Source organism: Pimephales promelas, chromosome 8 (assembly GCF_988280905.1).
Source record: "Pimephales promelas chromosome 8, fPimPro1.hap1.1, whole genome shotgun sequence".
Taxonomy (NCBI): Eukaryota; Metazoa; Chordata; class Actinopteri; order Cypriniformes; family Leuciscidae; genus Pimephales; species Pimephales promelas.
The window spans coordinates 21735256-21758411 of record NC_142776.1 but is presented as its reverse complement, the minus strand read 5'-3'; the positions used below and the strand labels follow the sequence as shown (position 1 = coordinate 21758411).

Genomic DNA, 23156 nt, shown 5'->3' with positions numbered 1-23156 from the left:
GTCTCAACGAAGCACAATCGCCGACCCGCGCTCTCCGACAATGAAGGTTCGTGTTAGATGATATCACCTCACTTGAACCATCGCGAAAAACAGGCCCTCCCTGACCATCTGAGGTAGGAGCTGGGAGAAGAGAGAGAATGAGTGCTGGGAAAAAAAAGAGCATGAGACAAAGAGAGAAAGGAGAGACTGTTTTAAGTGCGACTAGAAAGCAGTGTGTCCTTGGTCTTGAAGAGCGGAAACATAAACACGCCATACAAGAATAAAAAAGGCAAGGACGAAACAGCAGCCAAGACTCATGTGTGCATGGAAGAAAAATATGCAGAATCCAGACAAGGATCCAACTATATATTCAGGACCTAATTTAATTATTTAAAAGAATAGTTCACCTAAAAAAAAATACAAATAAAAAACCTTATGTTGTTCCAAACCAAAATTTTTCTTCCATAAAACAACAAGATGAATTTATGAAAAATATCCCGGGCATTTTATAAAGAAAGTGAATGAGGCCTGTCATATTCCATAATAACAAAAAAAAAAAAAGACCCATAAAAGTAGTCCATACAACTTGTGGGTGGAATTTTAATCATTCCGCGTTTCAGTACTAAATTGAGTTCATGGCACTTAAATAGTCAAATACATACAAAACAATGTCAAAATGCTGGTCTAGGTGTGTATAAGTGGTCAGTTATGTTTTAAGTGAACATAAGACAAATGCATGCGTTTAATGGATTCATGCATCAGACCTTAAAGTGACAGCAGCCTAACATCCCTGCTGCAAAATTATGAGATAATATTTTAAAAAACTATCTATATGGCAGTTTTTCTCTATGGTATTGAAAATTAGTACATATTTTTAAATCAAAATTATATTCATATCTATTCTCTTTAGCCTACAACTTGTGATGTCTTCTTGTTGACTGCGGTTTTTATGTCTTGAATCACTTTCGTCTTATGTATACTTTCATTGTACAGCACGATGATCAACTGTTGTTTCTTGTAATTGTGCTTTATAAATAAATTGAGATTAAGATCCCTGTAGATCTTTTTTTCTTCTCAAAGTTGTTTCAGCTATGCTTTCCATGTCCGATCCAGACCTGAACTCCTCCTTGTTTTGTTCAGCATAGGTACATATGGGCCTTTGTGATCAGCAATTATTGGGGAATGGCCTGATATTGGGGAAAGCATTTGACATTTTTATAGGTATTACCATTGTTCGCACATTGATATAGTGTACTGTATAATTTAGAGTAATGATGTTCTTACCATTTGCCTTACAGAACATATACCATTTGAAAAGTCTTCTCAGCTTTGTCTATTTCTTCAAATTGAACAGGTAATATGTTGCCCACAGTAAGTAGTTTGACATTTGGCTCATATAATCTGTGCTTTACCCTTGGTCGTGCCATTTATTCATAAACAAAAACACTTTTCTTACTCTTGCTAATGAACAAGGAAAAACTAAAGTGCAACTGTGGAGTCTAGAGCATCAGCTCTCGGACAAATTTCAGTGTTTGTATTCTCATTCACTCTTGGTCAGTTGCTTGTCTATTTTATTAACCAGAGACTTAACATTGCCCAAGGCAGGTAAGGAATGGATCTTTTCCTTTTGATTTTACACAAGCTCTCTTTCCCCAGCATCACTGTGGGAACCCATTGGCAGCTTGTAAACAAATGATGCTGCTTCTAGTTCAGCAAAACTATTCTTGAGCCCATTGTGGAGAAACATATTACAAATTCCAAATGGCCAAATAAAACGTGAAACATTTCCAGCTATGTCCTGTGTTTGTAGTTAGTAATGCTTTGATGTTAAAACATTTAAAATATTAAATATATTGGAAACAAAATATAACAGTTGTACTGTAACACTTTTGCATGCTTTATTTAAGAGCAAAACCCCATTTTATTCATAAATTACCCATGATCCATTCTAACTAAATGCTATGCTTTAAGTGCCAACTCTAAATGTTTCTTGAAGGACAATAATAAGCATTGGTTCACTCTTCATGTAGTTCTTGGCATGTTTTAGGGTTACAGTTCTTTAACATGACACAAATCCCATGTTTTTACATACACACAAGTGGGAGTGAATTTTAAAGCACACTCCTGAGACTTCGCTAAGGGCAAGTGTGTAATATGCAAATGCTCAACCAGAGTATCTAGGACAATGCACAACGCTCTCTGATAGAAAGCTCTATTAATACACTCCGGGACACTGTAGCCTTTTACAGAAGTGTTGATAATGTTGCGTTTGAAACACAAAGCTGAATGCCACTTGACCCATTTACTACAGTCCAACGTCAGGGGTCTTACATGCTACTGTATGTGTTCAAAAAAATCTCAAACTCTTCCAAGTTTCTTCATCAAGTTTTCATGCCAAGATGTCTCATAAATTATGAGAGCATCTCCAGCTGACTTTAGTTCAATTCCCGACTCCTAACCACAGCACAAAGAAAGGGAAAAAAAAAGTTTTGGTTGACCATTGAGTCATTCGCCTTTCGAAATCTTTAATCTGAGTTGTTCGAAATCTTTGAAAATTGTTCTGACGCATTTTTGCACCCCAGAAGTTTTATTTTTGGAGAACCAAACTGTGGAACTAAGGAGATGCTCCTCATCTAAACTCTTTTGAGAGCTCCCTAATGAGTTACACACACTCAATATCTCTGAGTACAAAAAAGAACAGGATCTCTCGCAGAGTACAGTGAGACAGAAATATCAATTAATCAGAAACTTCAGAGACAGTTTTGGTAGCAATTCACTAACATGGCATATAATGTACAGTGTGCCTCAAAGTCTGCATTATTGAGTACTGCGTCCCGCTTGTGCTCTTTAGAAATGAAAACACCACATAATGGAGGAAGGAGGTGCTGAGTGTGTTGGCTTGAACTGTGATGAATGCGGACGACTATAAGAACTATTACGGATTATGTTCTAGCACAGTGTACAAATGAATAACCACCTAACCAATCTCTGCTAATAATTACACTAATTTATCTAGCCTCAGACTTTTCTCAGACTTAAGGTTTGTTGTATTCAGGATGAGAAACAGAAGAAAAAAGATGAAGCCAAGTCCTCTGTTCCAGCAGTACAAACTACAATAACGCCAACTGAGGGAGCGCTAAGCGTCCAGCCGGGAGAGATCATGGCATTGACTCTGATTAATTTAGTTAATTATTAGCCTTGGGGTTCCAATTCAGCAGTCACTCACAGCACCCGTTCTATCCCCCATCCTGCCCTTTTAAAAGGAAGGAGGCCTTGAACAAGTAATCAGATGGGTAGCAATTACAGAGTTTCTTATACTCAAAGGGTTCTTCATCTTTCAGCCCAGATCTTCAGAGGAGTTCTGGACGACATCCTGCAGGATCATAAGATAAATCTTAAGGGACGGAGATTTGTGGGGAAGACAGGCAGAAATGGAAGAGGTAAGAAAGGAAGCGATCTCTTTATCCCTGCAATAGGTTTTTGACCCCATGAATATAATTTGACTATTTCTATTGAAATAGGACGCTGGACTGGGACAAATCAAATGGCTGTTTTAAAGAGGACCTCTTATGCTTTTTTATATTTTTGTAAATTAAAATTTTATTAGTTTTTTTATTTCTTTTTTTTTTTTCAATTTTCTTTAATGTGTTGCTGTTTCAGCATGAAAAAGGTCTTCAAAGTTACCTACTCGAAAGGGAGATATTCTCTATATTCTCAGTAAGCACCATTTCTAAACTCCCTGGAACTCCTCAATTGTAGTCTTGAGTTTCCTTCCAGGAAGGAACATCACACACACAGTGGTGTGAATAAGTGTTTGCCCCCATGCTAAAGTTGCCTAAAAAGAGGAATACAAAAAATCATCTTTTGGATATTGATCTTAATGCCTTAATTAGAAAAATGAGGAAAACTCCAACCTTTAAGGACACAAATTTTCTTTGTGAATGAATAATGTATCATAAATAAATAAATGTTTTTCCTTAAAATACAGGGTGCATAATTCAGGACACCCCTATGTTAAATTCCCATAGAGTCAGGCAGATTTTTATTTTTAAAAGCCAGTTATTATTTCATGGATCCAGGATAATATGCATCCTGATGAAGTTCCCTTGGCCTTTGAAATTAAAATATCCCCACATCATCACACACCAGTAGCGGTTCTAGGCACGGGCGAACCGGGCAGTCGCCCGGGGCGGCATCTCCTCATGTCACATGGGGGGCGGCACGAGCATCCTCTGTGCCGCGAAGGTTTTCTATTTTTTTATCATTTCGATTCAATTATTGGCAATGGCGCCCCTGCTTGCTGAGAAGGTGCCGTGCACAGAAGCGATATCAAGGGGGTCTCTTGATTAGTTCACGTATCGCGTCTTTTGCGCGCTCAAGGTCGTTATTTCAAATAGGCGATTAGGCGCACGGGAAGCGCGCTCATTATGCGCTTGCGGGAGGCGCGCTCATAACTTTTCAGTATGGGAGTGCACGTGCACCCAAACACTTGGGTGTTTTTTCTCTTGTCCGTAAATAAATCTTTTAGGAGAGCTTCAGCAAGCGTTTTTCTGTGGTGGAAATACATTACTAAAACTTCCTAGTCGTCGTGGAGAGCGCAGTGCATGGTTGTATAGCAACGACAGCCATGGGCAAATCGGTCCGAATTTTACTATTAATAATAAAAGATAAGCTACTGTGTATTATAAATGTCAGGAATGTATCTTTATTGTATCTTTGAATGTATCTTTATCTTTTTATAGAGATGATTGAATGCTGTGTGAGGTTTATATTTTTATAAAATCTTTTTTGTGTTAACCTTTTTTTAAGTTTAGTAGCCTAGGTAAAATAAAAGACACTCCTTTAAAACAAATCTTTAATGTTATTAACTTGGTGAATTGATTTCATTGTGTATTAGGCTTTTTGAACAAGATTCTGTGTAGGCTATGTGATCATGTTGGTCACTATATTCATGAAATGAAAATAATTTACATAATGATCCACTTTATGTGTTTTTACAGTAGCCTATATGCCAAGTACAGTTTTCTATTTTCTAAATAATCTCTGATTCTGTCCTTTTCCCTGACATTTTACGAGTGACTTTGGCTACAAAAGCTATTTTAGGTCTAGTTTGGATAGTTGTTAATATGAGAGCTGTTCAAAATTATTTAAGAGATAAGTATTGTGTTACTAAATAAGTATCTCTGACCATTTTACTTTTAAAAACTCCATTTCGTGACAAAGTATAGTTTAATGAGTCATAACTAAAAGTTTGCCATGCATATAATTCAAGGCAATAACCAAAGTGGTTAATTCCTCCCTTTAAAGTTAGATTAATCTAGCAAAATAACTGGATTCTATTAACTGTGTTTTTCAAATGAACGGTATGTGATTTTATTGTTGGGTATTTGTTGTTTTTTTGGTGTGGGGGAGGGGGGGGGGGCGCTCGAAGGGGGTCTCGCCCTGGGTGTAATTCAAAGTAGAACCGCCACTGTCACACACCTTCCACCACACCTAGAGATTGGCATGGGGTACTTTCCATAAGATCATCGTCCAATGCAAATCAAATCAGCTATTAGGCTAACTGAAGTAAAACCATGCCAATCACTAGGTGTGGTGGAAGGTGTGTGATGATGTGGGGATATTTTAATTCCAAAGGCCAAGGGAACTTTATCAGGATGCATTTTATCCTGGATCCATGAAATAACTGGCTTTTAACAATAAAAATCTGCCTGACTCTATGGGAATTTAACATAGGGGGGCAATGACTTATGCACCCTGTATTTTAAGGAAAAACATTTATTTATTTATGATACATTATTCATTCAGTCCTTAAAGGTTGGAGTTTTCCTCATTTTTCTAATTAAGGCATTAAGATCAATATCCAAAAGATGATTTTTTTATTCCTCTTTTTAGGCAACTTTAGCATGGGGGCAAACACTTATTCACACCACTGTATACACTATTATACAAAATAATCCTGTAGATACATATCCAAATTTTCAAATAATTTTACTTTCTTCTATTTCATCAACAACACGTCAGGGGCTAACTACGTTAGTTTAGTTGCTCGCATATAATGTTAGCTCACTCGATCCTTCGAGCTAACGTCACATTCTCCACCACATACTGTAAGTTGAAGCTATTTATTAGACAAGGCATCTAACGTTAGTCCATTTGTTAAAGGGGTGATGAACTGAGAAATCAAAATTTCCTTGAGCTTTTGACATCTAAGATGTTTTCAGAACTGAAAACGTCCTTGTTAGTCCAATAAAAGCTTTTAATGACACTAGCCTCTGCAAACAACTCGTTTTGGCCCTGAATTGGGTGTGTCAGATAAGGGAGACATGGGCTATGTCCTGTCAGTCCAAAATCCAATTAATTTATGTAATTAAATTAATGTGCTTCAAATGATTCCAAACAGTACATACTGTACAAGAGAAAGTGCCTTCTGGTCCATTATTCCAGTAGAGATTTTAATTCTGTATATCTGCTAAAAGTTGTTTTGTCAACTTTTAGGAGTACACTGCAATATAGACGCCTCCTCTAAGCTAACAGATAAAAACTAAAAGCCACAATTTCATGGGGTCTTTGACCTTTACATTCAATGCAGCCTCTTTCTCTCTCTCTCTTTTACATTCTTTAACCTCATCACACCACTGGATTTCCTTTTATTTTAGCCCATCTCTGTAATCCCAGGAGTGCTGTGCTCTTGGCTAGATGCTGTGGCTGTGTGTGACATTCTCTGTGACTGGGGATGCCTGGTTGACCTGGGTTCACTGCAGACCCATTTACAGGCTGACTAGCCTACATTTAACCTCCCTCTAGCCATTAAGGCAGTTTGCAAACACTGTGTATATACGTGTGCGTGCGTGTGACTGTGCAATGTGCACTCATGGCACGCGTTTACTCCAGGCCACTCTCTGCTGACACATGCACTGATGAAAGCAGGACACATCAGGCCAACCCACCCTCTCTCTCTCTTATTTCTTTTAAACCTTGATTCATGCAAACCATTTTTTTAACATACAGGGGACTTGAGTGCTTTTAAATTAAAGCGTGTGTCAATATAGAAAAATAGGATGCCAAACCATTCCTGAAAACATGTCAGGGTTGTGAGGTTAGGGGCTTCCACATCTATAAATGCACATATACACTACAGTTAAACATTTTGTTTAACTGTAGTTAAACAGTTAAACCAAGCTGAATAAAGCAAACTGAATCAACCCTGAACTGACTGAATAATGGCACTATTGTCTATTTTAGTTAAAGCAGAATTGAATTCTGTTTATTCATTTGTTTTTTTTGATTATCACTGTAAAGCTGCTTTGAAACCATTTGTATTGTATAAAGTACTATATAATTAAAGATGACTTGACTTTGAACATTTAAATGATTAACTTAAAATAATATTTATATTAAAAATGTGTGTGTATACATTATGAAATTTGGCCTCTCAGACAGTGGAGGAAATACTGTACATGTGGAAGGCAGAGCTCCATTTCCCCACTACATAGTGAAAGTAGAAGCTGACAGTAAAAGCTGAAGGGAAGAAGTGCAGGGAATGTCTTCTGCCACTTACGGTAAAAAAAGGGGAAACTGCTGGGGGTGGAGAAATGAATGTGAATGCAGCCAAACACACACACTTTACGGTTACTCCCACTTCTGCAGAGCAACAAAATTGTCTACTTACAGTACACCAGGGGTGCCCAGTCCTGTTCCTGGAGATTTGCCTTCCTGCAACATTCAGCTCCAGCTCTCATTAAATACACCTGATCCAGCTAGTTTAGATTTTCAGGAATGCTTGAGAATTACAGACAGGTGTGCTTGAGCAGAAATGGACCTGAACACTGCAGGAGAATAGCTCTACGTCTGAAAAGGCCAACTTCTATACTATACAGTAGGCGAAAAACAGAATGTGACCTGACTAGTATGTCCGAATTCATAGTATTCATAAACAGTAGGTGAAAAGTACCCAAATTACAGTGGTGGAGGAAGTACTGAATCTCAGTACTTAAGTAAAAGTACAAATATCGAGATAAATATTTACTTTAGTAAAAGTAGAAGTAACACAATGACAACCATACTTAAGTAAAAAGTAAAAAGTAAAAAGTACCTGATTTTAAATGTACTTTAAGTATTAAAAGTAAAAGTACTTGCATAACAATTTATTCTCTTATAATGTCTATTTTTTTTCTTGATTAATAAAACGTTTAATTCTAACCCGTTCCACCTAATACTCCTATAATGATGTTCAATAATGATGGAAAAAAATTGTTGTCACCATTTCTGAAACAAGCTTGCAATTAGGCAATATGCACATCATGCTTATGCTTACTATATATTAATAACTATGTTTGGCAGTAAACGCGATTCATTTATGGTGTAATTCTGAACCTCTTGGCTTTCCATAATCCTAACCAAACGTATATTACACACAGTGCGTTTCTTATGCATATAAAAACCAATTTTCGCGTATAAATTGCACGATAAACACACGTGTGAGACGCATTTAGTGTGACCCGGGTTGATGTATCTATGGCAACCAAACGTCACTGGTGAGACAAACGTGCAACGAACGGGCGGTCAGATTACGTCAGACGATCAGAAAATGTAATGAAAATGTAACAGAAGTTGTAGAAATGTAGTGGAGTAGAAAGTAGAATAATTGCTGCAAAATGTAATGAAGTAAAAGTAAAAAGTATGCTCTATTTATTTTACTTAAGTAAAGTAAAGATACGTGAAAAATGTACTTAAGTAAAGTAACAAAGTATTTGTACTTCGTTACATTCCACCACTGCCAAATTACCTACTACTTCTGGCGAGATTCTGAATGTGCATTCGATGGACACTTTACCAACCGATGAGGCCACAGGAGAGAATTTGTGAATGGAGGTGAAGCGACGCAACTGATACCATATGTCACAGGACAGTGAAAACATGGCGGATGTAGAACCAATATATACTGTAATATGCATACAATGTAGACAAGAAGACTTATGCAAAGTTATATGCTGCACACAAACTTACCTCTAATACTGTAAGTTTCTAGTGACCCTTAAAAGTACTTGGACATTTAAGTTAGTCCGTTTTGCAATGGATAATTACAACCGGTTATTTTGTAAAGTATACAAGATTTTTGTTAAAATGTGATGTCAACATTTTTTTTTTTTCATTAAATATTATTCTATTATATCTTGCCTCTTATCTCTGAAAATATCTTGGCAAAATCACCTTGTTTAGTGCAGAAAAATAGCGATTTATAGTGGCGAGCTCAAAATACTGTCTTTCTCTAATGCGACCATGTGTCGAACGCCTGGCGGAGGTACAAAAAAAATCGTCCATACAAATCATAAAAATAAGAATACTGCTGAGGTTTAGCTGACAGAGAAGTCAATGTACACTGGTCACTTACCAAAATATTCCTCAGTAGGGGGGTTGTCCATGTCATACAGCATCTTCTTAGTCAGGCGCTCCAGTTCCTCCTCAGGACGACCCTAAAACACAACACACCACGGTTAGACATACACTCTCAATAGGACTGAGAAACGATTAATTGCGATTAATCGTATCCAAAATAAAAGTTTGTGTTTACATAATATATGTGTGTGTAGTGTGTATAATTATTTTGTATATATATATATATATACACACACACACACATATGTATGTATATATTTAAGAAAAATGTGTTATTAATATATCAAATATTTATATTTATAAATACTGTTAATTTTGTATAAATATATATAAAGTATATTTTATTAAATATTTACATGCGTGTGTGTATTTATCTATACAAAATAATCATACACACTACACATATATATTATGTAAACACAAACTTTTATTTTGGATACGATTAATCGCGATTAATCGTTTCACAGCCCTAACTCTCAATCACACAATGATCAGCTTGTACTAAATGTATAAGAGCACAAATCTTGCAAACATTATACAGAAAACGTTGACATTTACGATAACACCAGGCTAATGAAATGAGTTGAAGCAACAGGTTTTCATGGATGTGCACACGCATCTCTTAATTAGAAGGATCACCAGCCTAACGAGATCATCAGCCTAACAAATAACTCAGACCGCAAGACTGTTGCTGAGGTTTCAGTAGTTAAAGTGAAGTCGGTGACAACTACACTCTCTTGATGCACTCAAACACCCAGAATCTTATCATGATGAAATTCATTAACTTCATCTACAGCTCATTTTTAATTGACAGGTTGTTCCTCTACTGTTATTGCCAAAAGAGCAGAGCTGGAGTGTATTTGTATTTGTTTGTATTTGCAGATCTTGCAGTGTGGTGAGGTGCACTATACAAAGGAAAGTGTTGGAGAATGTTAATTATAATAGTAACAAACTTAGTCAAACTGTTACTTGAGTCAATGATGGATTAGAATCGGGATTAATAAAACCACATATTACAAATCACATTTTAAGAGATACAATTTACTTTGTGCCTGTCTGAGATAAATGGGATAAGTGAAAAAAAGAATAATTGCCAAGTAAAAATCACATCTGTTGAGGATGCCATGAAGATCTGATCTACTATTAGTGAATAAATTACATATTACAGCTTTAATTTGGGCTCAGATACACTTATCATGCCTTTTTTCCCCTCAGTTTTATTTCACCACGGAATAACTGGATGATCAAATCCACCTCTTTGGAAGGGAAACGATCGAGCCAGGTAATCCACAGACTAACAAACAAACACCCAGTTTTAACCAAATGTCAGAGGTTTTCCATCCAAAACCATTAAAGATCACACAATGGCCATTTAACAGTGCAAAATGAGGTCAAACAGGAAACAAATACATCAACAACCCCGTTCAATTACAACAAAAACACAGTTCTGCAGATCACCGGGGATAAAGATAAAAGGAGCCAGAGGTCTGGATGCTTCTGGTGTTGGTTTTAACACAGGATCTGCCAATATGAGAAGGATGTAGATAAAAGCACCAATTACAGTCACAAAATCACAACCTTTGGTTTGTGACCAACAGACACAAAACACTTTCTGCCTCAGTTTAGTAACAACTTTATCAACCTTGAAGTCGTTCACTCATGCAGTTCCTTCCTCTATGGTAAGTTATATTACCGTTCTATTTCTTGTCTCAAGTTCCTGCACCAATATACATGCTGTCTGGCCTGTGAGACGCGTTCTATCAGAACGATGCAGAGCCGATGACTGCATCTCAAACTGATGTAAACTTGTAAAGCCCACACAAAAAACTTTTAATTCAGCATATCTCTACTTCCTGCAGACAGCTAATTATTATGTTGGCGGTTAATTACCTGTATATGGATACAAAATATTGTGGATGGATGCAAACCATCTAGGAGTACTCAGGAAACTTGTCTGCAGATCTATTTGTTAACCTGTGTCTGAGTATCAGGTAGACCCCGAACCCCTTCACAGAATGAATGTTTTCTAGAACTATGTGTGTGGATTCTCATTTGAGTCTCTCAATCGCTCCATGTGGTTTGACAATTTGACATGTAATTTAACAGTCTGAGTGGGCACAGTGGATTATTGTGTGGAAGAAAAACAACTAATTAAAAAGTGTTGTATGTAATTATCTCTCCTTACAACTTGTATAATAAACTGTTCTTTATTTATGTTAATATTAGCATTATATTTAGCATTATAGAGAAACAATTCTTAAGTAGGGGGAATTACCTCATATAGCTATCTACCTCATTGGCCTTTTACATATCTTGGCCTTTTCATGTGTGACTCTAATGAATGAAGACATCATAATCAAAGAATCCCCTGTTGTGAAAAAAAAAAATCATATTAAACAAGACATATTTTAGGAGTTTATTGAAAATTACTGTGGAAAAACATTGATCTTCCTACTGTGCAGTTCTGAGTGCAAGGTTGCAGATGACCGTGACACTGTGAAGTTTGGGTCACGTTAAGAATGTTAAGAATATCCTACAGAACTGATTTTTTTTTTCTGTGCATGTTAAAAAAAATAGTTCAAATGTTTGGGTTTGGTAAGGTTTTTTTTTTTTTTAATGTTTTTGAAACTAGTGTCTTATGCTCATGCTGTATTTATTTGATCCCCCCCCAAAAAAATACAGTAAAAACATGAATATTGTGAAATATTATTAGAATTTAAACTAACTGTTTTCTATTTGAATATATTTTAAAAATGTAATATATTCATGTGACGGCAAAGCTGAATTTTCGGCAGCTATAACTACATTCTCCACTGTCACATAATTAGAAATCGTTCTAATATGCTAATTTCTGATTATCACAGTTGAAAACAGTTGTGCTTTTTAATATTTTTGTGGAAGTATTCATTTCTTTTGGAATTTTAAAGTATGAATCTACATTATTGTTGTTAAAGACATGGCGATTAGGCTACTTAAAAGACACGGATATTCGGCTACTTAAAGCTACACTGTGTAACTCTTTTAGTTTATTCTTAGCTAAAAACACTTAGTTCTTTCAAAAATATATGTGCTCATTAATGTATATTTACTTCGTTCAAGTAATAAAGTAATCTCGTGAGTGTATAACATGCCATTGAAAATACATACGGGTAAGGGGTTCTAATGTCGGTCGCCATGTTGCCCCTCCATCTTGAAAGTACATTAGCCAGAGAGGGACATACCGGTTAATTCAAGCTTCGCCTTTCGCGTTTATGTTTGAGTTAACAATCATGGACGAGGTCGCACTGGAAGCCATGTTAATCTTGGACTACATTGGCCACCGTAGGAGTTAAAACGAAATCGGAATTGAGAGGAACAGAAACTAATATTCACTGGATGGTCATATACCTTTTCACCACTACATGGGGGTAAAAATCACACAGTGCACCTTTAAAAGACACGGATATTAGGCTACTTAAAAGAAGCAAAATCAATAACAATTGAACAGAAATAAGTTGAATATTCGTAGTAGCTTTTTTTTTTTTTCAGATTAAAGACTTAACCAAGATATGGACCTCAATCAGAAAATGATGTGTTTGCAATTGTGGCCAGTGATTGAAATGTTATTGTCTTTAGTGTCTGGAAAAGGTGTATTGCAGCTGATTAGTGATTAAGACATTGAAGGTTTTTCATTGAAGTACCGTCCACACTCACTTTAACCATTTAGTGGATTAATATCTGAACATCTAACAGTCGTTCATTCAAAAACCAAGACAGGAATAGAAGACAGAGTGAGGTAAAGAGGCCAGAAATATGTAAACAGACTTCTGAATAAAAAGAAATGCTGAATAAAGACTTCCAGTACAGCTACTTTATGCCGTGGGATGAAATACTCACTTGAGTGTAAAAGCACATCTCTCACAAGCTCAAAGAGCACTGTGCGCTGGTTTTTCAAGAACACGGTTAGGGTTTGCATTTCTGCAAGCATGAGGTCACTGTTCTCTTCAATAAAAAAGATTCCCTGAAGAGCCATTTCCTCCTTTTCTTCCAAAAGGAACAAATGATTGTGATATCCATGTGCCTCTGAGAGGTGTGATTTCCCTGGCTTTTATTGGACACTGACTGTTATCTAAAGAAAACAGATAGGCCTACTCAATGAATGTTTCCTTTGGCAACCCTGTAATCCCCCCATTAATACAAGCTGACTGATAATCTTTGTTTTAATTATACAGGATGAACACATTCTGTAGACTCTGGCAAAATCGTGGTACACCTTCCTTAAGCCCCTTTCACACATTGAGGCTTGCCATTATTGACGTGTCACCATATTTGATTTGGACTCATGTATTCATGAGATGACTGACGTTCTGAATTGATTTGAGAATTAATAATCACTTATACTATGTTTAACCCCTTAACTGTCACCCCCCCTTTTTGAGAATGGGGGTTAAATGCTCTATTCACACTTAAATGGTTGTAATTCAAGAATGCCTTGGAATATATACCCAAGTTTGGTTTTGTTTTAAAGAAAACACTCAGCAGATTATTGCTGAAGTGAAAACACTTCAAAAAATGAAAGTATGAAAAAGTTATGGAAGTTTTAATTCACAGTAAATCAAATATACTGTATTATATATTTTTTATTTTATATAAAATATATATTTTACAAAATATTTTTACTCTAAAATTACTATAAAATCAAATCCATAAAATCTAACCAAGTTATGTTCCTAATTTGAAGTTGATATCACAAAAATTGAAGTTCCCATGAGATTTTGTTTAGGCGTAGTACCAAAAATAGCCACCGGGTGCCATTGAATTCCATTGAATTTAGTTGTGTACATTCTGCCTTAACAAATTAATACATTTCTGTCCAAATATCAATTTTGTCACAAAATTTGGAACCTTGAGACTCAGACCTTTCTGACCATATGTGTTTTGTCAAGATTAGAAAAGGTTTTGATCATAAATTATGAAACATAAGGATGACCAAAAGGGGAGGAGCCTCATAAAATAAGTACCGTTTCTATGGTAACGCAACGTTCAATTATAAAATGGTTTTCACAGGATGAATTCTGAGTTTATAAGCTTTCAAATGATACCTAATTTATGATAACTACTAAAATATGTGATATAATAAAAAAGGCGATAAAAAATATTATTATATTTTAGAGGATAATATATACATATATATTATAATTTTTAGAGTATAATGTTATACTATACTTTTTATTTTTTATTGAAAAATACTAGATTATATGTTTTATTATGAACTTTTAGCATAAAAACAAAAGTTTCAATGATTAAAAGTGGGTGGATCAACTTTTTGTGACAAAGGTCAGACCTCCTGTTATGATGCAGATTTTTTTAGGTGCACTCTTGTCATAAATTCATTAATTACTCTTCCTACATAATTTTTAACACAAAACAGGGGTCGAATATTTAATTAGAAGTCTTAGACCTTTCCAAAAATATATAATTTGTCATAATTAGTAAAGTAAAGTTAGGCGTCCCGGTACCGGGACGGTGACAGTTAAGGGGTTAAAATGTTAGTGGGTCAGTACGATTTTTTTTTAACCAATTTTAACCAAGGATGCATTAAATTGAACAAAAGTGAGGGGAAAGACATTTATAACGAAAGTAAAAACTTTCTATTTCTATGACGAAAGTATAAACTTTCTATTACGAAAGTATAAACTTTACGAATCTATAACGAAATTATAAACTTATATAACAAAAGTATAAACTAAATATAGATATTTTCTATAGCGAAATAGATATAGATATTTTCTATAAAGAAATAGATGGATATTTTCTATAACGATAACGATAAAATATCTATAACGATATAGATCGTTATAGATATTTTCTATAATGAAAGTATAAACTTTCTATTTCTATGATTTCTGAAGGATCATGTGAATCTGAAGACTGGAGTAAAGGCTGCTGAAAATTTAGCTTTGCCATCACATTAATACAGGTAAAGTACTGTATATTAAAACAGTAAACAATTATCAAATTGTAATAATTAAAACTAGGGCTGGACAACGATTAATCGCGATTTATCGCATCCAAAATAAAAGTTTGTGTTTACATAGTATATGTGTGTGTGTATAATTATTTTGTATATATAAATACACACACATGCATGTATATACATTTTTATACATGTGTGTGTATTATATATACAAATTAATTATACACACTACACACACATATATTATGTAAACACAAACTTTTATTTTGGATGCGATTAATCACGATTAATTGTTGCCCAGCGCTAATTTAAACACAAACTTTTAACCAGGAGTGTACATTTTACTCTGTCCAACAAACAAAAGTGATACACTTGCAGTTTTTACTTTGGGAGCTTAAAACTTTTGGACCTCATTGACTATCATTTGAATGGACAAGTCCAGCTGAAAGTTTCTTTAAATATTATCTTTTGTGTTCTGCAGAAAACAGAAAATTATACGGGTTTGGAACAACTCAAGAGTGAGCAAATAATGACAATTTAAATGTTTTCTCTTTGATGTTCTTTAGTGAGATGTAATCAGCTACTTATTGTTTCAGTGAGCAAAATCCATGGAGTCTGATAGAATAATAGCCATTTGGATTTGAGCAGAAGTAGAACGGGGACGTATAATGACTTGGTGGTGTGCCAGAGGGGGGCACAGGTGAAGGAAAGGAGGTAGGGATGAGGAGAAGACTCAGTCAGAGGCTATAAACCTCGACTCTCACGCTGGTTTATCGGCATTCTGTCAGGAATCATTAGACACCACATTGTTGTTGTGTGTGTTCACCTGCTGCCCCCCACAGGGAGCATTCTCAGTGGGGCCATGGGCTAAACTCCAACCCCAAACCCCCACCAACTGCACCAAACTGCTTTTACTCTCCGCTGAACATCACTTTCTCTCATTCTCTAGCTCTCCATGACAGCATATTTACAAGCAAGAAACATATGCAACAAAAAAAAAAAAAAAACAAAAAAAAAACTTTCTACATTCTTTCTTCTCTTATTTGGGGTTGCCAAGCACAAAAAAAATTCTTTGGACAACTAAAATGAAACATGTTGGCTTCTGTTGTTGATTAAACTGAACACAAAACTTATAATTAGTGCACCACCGAGCAAATATCTTGACAAAGAAATGCTACACTTAAATGAAAATTTCCACCCATCCCCCACCGTCATGATTCATGAGGGGGAAAAAAATCCTTCATCTCTCACTATAACCCATCTGTGTGAGGATTGAAAAGAGATGGGCCTTTACAATAATGAGAGGCGCCACCTCCATTCTGGTGTTTAACATGATCACAGATGTTGAATGAGAAATTGACAGGGATTGTAGGAGAGAGGGAGAATGAGCAAGATACTCTTTTCAACTGTCATATAGGGTTAAACAACTTGTTGCTGTTATAAAACACTGTGTTCAATGGAAAATTATGCCAATTTAGGGACCCATGCCAGTTTTTTCCTAAACAAAGAGAGCAATTTAAGGAGTTTAATGCACTCTAAAAAATGCTGGGTTGTTGAGTTACATTTTTAAATTACATTTTTAACTCAATGGCGTGGTTTGTCCACATTTTACCCAAAATTGTGGTAAAAATGTAACCCAATGCTGGGTTTGTTCATATTTTACCCAAAATTGGGTTAAACAACCCAGCATTTTAGAGTGTATTGTAAATCTAGAATGTCTTTAATTTAACTACTAAATCCAAACTTTTCTTGAGAACTGTATATATATATATATATATATATATATATATATATATATATATATATATACATATACACATATATGTATGTATACAGTATGTGTGTGTATATATATATATATATATATATATATATACACACACATTTATATATATATATATATATATATACACATACTGTATACATACATATATGTGTATATATATATATATCAAAACATATATATATATATATATATATATATATAAATATATACATATATACATACATATATGTGTATATGTATATATATACACTTCTCAAGAAAAGTTTGGATTTAGTACTTGCATATTATATATATATATATATATATATATATATATATATATATATATATCAAAACCACATGAAGCCAACAAGAACATAACATGTTTTAAACTATTTCTTTTCTTCATCGTACACACTTTTCAATGGCCCACTTTTAATAAGTTATTCTCCTTATAAATTCATATAAATGCCTTCAAACATTGAAATGCTTTACAGTCAAATTTAACATAGAAATATTGCGGATTGGATGGCATTGTTTCAGTACCTTCCCATTCGGACCTTGTTTACAATGACATGCATTGCTTGGAATCAGAGTGTTTGTGTGTACATGGCGATTTGAAGTCGTGCAGAATGCGGACATACCACAAATATCTGTCATATTATGGTACAAGGCATTAAGTGAATATGTGCAACAAATAAGTACAAAAATACACCTGCAAAGGACAGTCGGCTACTGAAGAGCAGGAAGAAGCGAAGAAAACACAACAGAGGCAAAAACAAGCTCAAGGCCACCTACAGAGGAGCTAGCAAACACACAAATACCAACACACGCAGAAAGTATACATTTGCCTCTGCATAAATGGGTCATGTTGTTTTCAGCTCTAATTAAAAAGTAAGAGGGGAAAATACAACAGGCAAGTCTGAAGAAAGAAACTGTGATGATGGAGAGCTGTATGAACAGAAAACAAAAAACAAAAAAACTTGCCATTGATAATAATTAAAAAGAAAGATCAAGGAACTTTCACTACTGGAAGTCTGCACTGATACGAAGAGCATATGAAAACGCTGCGCTGCTGAGAGAAAAATCGGGTTTTTGCCTTGACGTACCGGTATGTAGCTTGCAATGTATGATGCTTCTCCAGCTGTATGACGGAGGTGAGCGTGCGTGTGTATAAAAGTAGGTCAGGTTTTGGGAACTGACACATCTCCGTGCTAACAGATAAGAGCAAATCTGAAGTGCTAAGAGCGGCCCTAGAAGAAGAAAGCCAGCTAGAGGAAGAGGGAGACACACAGAGAGGTATAGCGTACGGGTTATAAGAGGTGTTCATCGAGGGTTCAACACACAGTGGGAATCATAAGTGACAGTTAGCCGTTCTATGGTGTTTTTTTTTTTTGGTTGTTTGTTTTTTACCTATAATTACACACACACAAAAAAAAAAAAACTAAACATTTTCTCGGAACACATCCTCTTGTGTTCTTTCAGCGTGGCTGTAATTGCCGGTCGTTATGCTGTTCTCGCCTTTAGTAAAGGCGCCATTTATTTACATTTAAACACTGACGGGGAGCGTAATGAACATCTACACAGGTTCACACCTAAAAATCAATTTCCTGACTCTCTCCTGCACTTCAACCTTATGATTCTCTGGTCCGGCTTCCCTATCATTTGCTTGGCATGAAGAGAGTGCCGAGGTTCCTTCCCATCACCTGGCAACAAACTCTAGGCAAATGACAGACGATTTGAATGAGGGTCTGAAGGTTATCTCCTGTCCAAACACCAGCACGCCAAATTATCTGCTCCACAGACAAAACACTCATGCTATGAGCTCGATGCTTCCTGTCTGCATGCACCTATGCACAAACAGAATGTTATGAGAGACTAACAGTGCGGTTCAGCAACACAGAGGGGAACTAGAGCATGATGAGGGCTGGAAAGCGACAGTCTGTCTTATAGATGCCGCTCAGCAGGGGTCACTGTTTTGCAGAGAGGATGGTACAGTAGCACACAGTACACCCAGACACCCAAACACAATAATCTTGATCACACGAGGCCAGAAGGATATAACGTATGGGCACTTTTCGTCTTGTGGGAAGTAAACAATGTAACTAACAACTAACAAATGTTGAACGGTGCATAAATGGATCACAGGAGAATGTTAGTAAGACAGCATTGAACTGATCAAAAGCAAAAGTAAATACATTTATAATGTGTAAGAGATTTCTATTTCAAATTAATGATGTTTATTTAATAGACCCTGTTGGTAAACATGGTGACGTTTTTTTGTGGGCGGAGCTTAGGTGGAGGCAGAAAGATCCGTCTGGCCGCTTCACTAACGCTAGTTAGCAAGGATTGTTAGCTTGTTTTTTTTAACAATGACTGGAGAAAATCCGATATTATCCTAATGTGTAAGGTTACTCAGTGTCCAGGACTGTGATTGTTATTTCCAAAAGTTATTTCTAACGGACGGAACCAGATTGGCCGACCTGTAGCCGCCTACACACTCACTCAATGCATGGATGATCTGAAAGGATTAACGTACGTTACCTCGGTTGAGTGGCCTGACTTCTACATCTACCTTATAGAGAAACTGATCTTAAAGAGAAACTGAGGCCATATAAATCTTTAGATGCCTATATGGTCCTGTACAAGACTTGTGTGTACGATCCGCAGTTCTGTCGAGCCAGCGCCGAGACCACGACAATGTAAAGAGTGACATTACGGTGCGATTTTAATGATGTGAATATTTTCTAGAAATAAAAGTTCCAGATACAGCATATTCATTTTTCATCAATTCTTGCACCAAACAACACAACAAGATGACATTTAATAATAGTAACAATTATTTAAGCTCCTTATTATGTAGTCGAATCTGTGCTGTTTTGTATTGGACGCCTCCAGTTTTCACTTTGTTTTGCCTCCAGCTAGCGCCGTGACGTAACTGTGACGTCGGCGCAAAAGGGGTCTATACTTTCAATACATCAAATAATCCTGAAGAAAAAACAATGATTTCTATTAATAAAAGGAAAAATAGTACTGCTTTTAACATTGAATAAGAATTGTTTCTTAAGTAAGAATATAATTTAATTGTCTCTTTTCACAAGATACATTTTCCTAGATTTTATTTCCTGTACACATAACACACCCCATACTTCACTGACACCTTTCTATTTGGTAACCAAGCACACTAACTTCTGACAAGACGTTATAAAATGATTACATTGATTATGATTAGTATTACACTAGTTGTTTAGATTATCATATTTACAATGTACAGTAATAACCCTTTTCTAATTAATTTTCATATTTTAAGGGTAAATAATACATTTTTCAGAGTGGCCCCTGTGAAATCCCACTGTATACCGTAAGCCAGGTGTGACTGACAGGAAATAAATTAACGAGCTTCTCCCACCACCGACTTAACAATAGCAATTCCTTGGCTCCTCCGAGGACTTCTTTGGCAACAACAAACAGAGTGTAATACTGTAACTGATTACAAGTCTCATTGTGGTCAATTCTGAAATTGCTGACAAACAAAACACACAATATAGATACAGATTGATTGGCAGAGCAACGTTCTCTCTCTCAGAAAGAGATGGTGAAGTATTGATCTGAGCTGTAATTTACTCGCTCTAGGACCGTGGAGCCGAAGAGTGTCAGTGCTTTATTATTAACGGCCGGCGCAGGGCTCGGCCCGCCTGATATACAGCGAGCCCACTCTGACAAATGAAACACGCAGTACTGTAGTCAGCAGTTTAGGTCCTCGACAAAACATCCACGCTTAGCCAGTGCAGACACTGACCTCAAGTTTCCTCCAAATAGCCCATATGGAGCATGGAGCAGAGTTTCCTTCTCACAGAGCAGATATGTGACCACAAGCAGCAGAATGACAAGTTTGTAAAAGTGTTAAAAGAAGAAAATTAAACAATTCATACAGTAGATGCCACCAACGTCACTCCAAATAGAACAACGCCATATTTACGACCGATCTCACCCAGAACAGCCGCCCAAACTTTAGGCTCCGGCCCAGTTTTCTTTTATCCGTTATTATCTCCCCCAGACTTGCCCCAATTTGTCTTCCATGATATATATCATGTGCATAACCCCTCCCCATAGGCTACAGTGGGGATCGCTTGAAGGCCAATGGGCTGTGGCTGGATGACTAAAAAACGTAAAAGTAAGGCACCAATGATTTATATTCAATCATGGGAAATATAACAGGTATAATAAAAATAAAAATAAATAAATGTATGATTTTAGTGGTTGTTTGCTCTGACTAGGTAGCGTTGCTAGCTAGTTAAATGGCTAACAGCTAGTAGTTTGCCAGCTGTTAGCCATGGTTCACGGCTAGCTTTCATTAATCAGTGAATTTAAGAGTGGTACTGTAACTAAATGCAACCTTTGCAATTAATCTGTGAAGTTTCATCCCTGCTAGATATTCTATGGTCAACTGTAAGTGGTATAACCGGAAAGTGGAAGCATTAAGAACAACAGCAACTCAGCCATGAAGTGGAAGACGACTTTAAGTCACATATCTGAGGCGCATATAAGAGTCACCAACTCTCTGCTGATTCCAAAGCTGTAAATATCTCCTAACAACACAATGCAATCACTAGTAAAACTTCCTGTTGATAAAGTATCTGGTAAGAATCTGTTCTATATTAACAACGCATTAAATCACATTAAACATTAATAAACCATAACATATAAAACAAATGAAGTGATATTTCATGTCTCAAGTCAAGTAAATTATGGGTCTTTTTTGGACAGGCATCCAATCATAACTAACTTCCGGAAAAGGGGAAGTAGCCAATGACATTTGAGATTATTAAAATAGTAAGTCCCGCCCCTCTGCTGCCAAAACTAAAATAGTTTGAGCAAGCAAAATCAGCAGGAAAGTAGATCGAGCGCGATAGCGAGGGGAATGACCATGCGCGCGAGGGCTTGTATTGCGTGCAGAGGAGATGTCATGCACATGCGCACGGTTTGGATGCGCTTGCGAGTTCCCGTTTCCTCACGTGTAGATCTATTATCCTCTTGTGAAAGTCATTTACTGCTCATGCCAGCATCAGTTGTGCGCTCGTTTATTTTAGCCATACTGTCGATTTGCCGCCATAGAATTTACCCAACACAAGGAGGTTTGATTAAATTGTTTCATTAAATTGAAAAAAGTAGCACAAACAGATACAATAGAATAAAGATACAAGTAAAGAGAAACGTTTTTGAATAGGTCTAACACTAGTATTCATAAACAGAAACTGAATAAAGTAATCAAATGGAAAATAACACTGAGCAATATTTTAGTCCTGAATAAATTAAATACATAGGCTATGATTCCTTTAACTTAAAGCTATCTTTTGCTGTTTTGACAACAAAAATTAATGACAGACGCATATGGCTGCCGTCACTTTAAGAGCTAGTGCACGGATCCTGTGTTCATTATACTGTCACTTGCGTTTCATTAAAGACAAAAACCGACTGTGTTTAGAGTATACTCACGAAGACCGAAATTGACACAATTTTGCGTGTTAAAGCAATAAAATCAGCGAAAATAACTTTTGTTACTGGCCAGCTGTTTTTGAGGCGGATTTTCTATGAATGTACGCATGAAAATCATCTCAGAGAGCGTGCGAGCACTGATTAGTTTAAAACATAAAAAGAATTTTTTACTGGTAAGACTTAAAAAGACGTGAATATTCCGTCATGTCCCGACTCTCAAACGTGAGTGTGTATTATCGCCGAAGCACTTGATGCTTGCCTTGAACACATTTTGGGAGAAGAGATAGAAGACGCGGTACCGCTGAACACTCATGCTGTTTGTGAAATTACGTCTGGCAGATAGTTGTTAAAAGAATGATTTGATTTTATAATCTGTGTGGGTTATGATTGCGGGAATTTCCCGCATTATAAATGGGAGACCTGCGGAAATGATTAGAATTTTGGGCAATACCCGCAATCCCATGCCGAAATTCGAGCCCTGCTTGAGATCTACAAGGACATGTTATGCAAACTTTTACAAGGTGAACAGTTTAGTGTTACTAGGACAAGACTTGGGTGGGC

At 36.2% G+C, this 23156-nt stretch overlaps 1 protein-coding gene across 5 annotated transcripts in view; it reads right to left on the bottom strand.

Annotated features, from left to right (window-relative positions):
* The window catches only part of lpp (LIM domain containing preferred translocation partner in lipoma), a 217087-nt gene that overhangs the window by 36173 nt on the left and 157758 nt on the right, over positions 1–23156 (bottom strand). For all 5 annotated transcript variants that reach the window (XM_039691476.2, XM_039691477.2, XM_089134150.1 and 2 more), the window contains one exon: positions 9374–9455. In XM_039691476.2, the coding sequence (XP_039547410.2) occupies positions 9374–9455 (82 nt within the window). The remainder of the gene's footprint in view (positions 1–9373; positions 9456–23156) is intronic.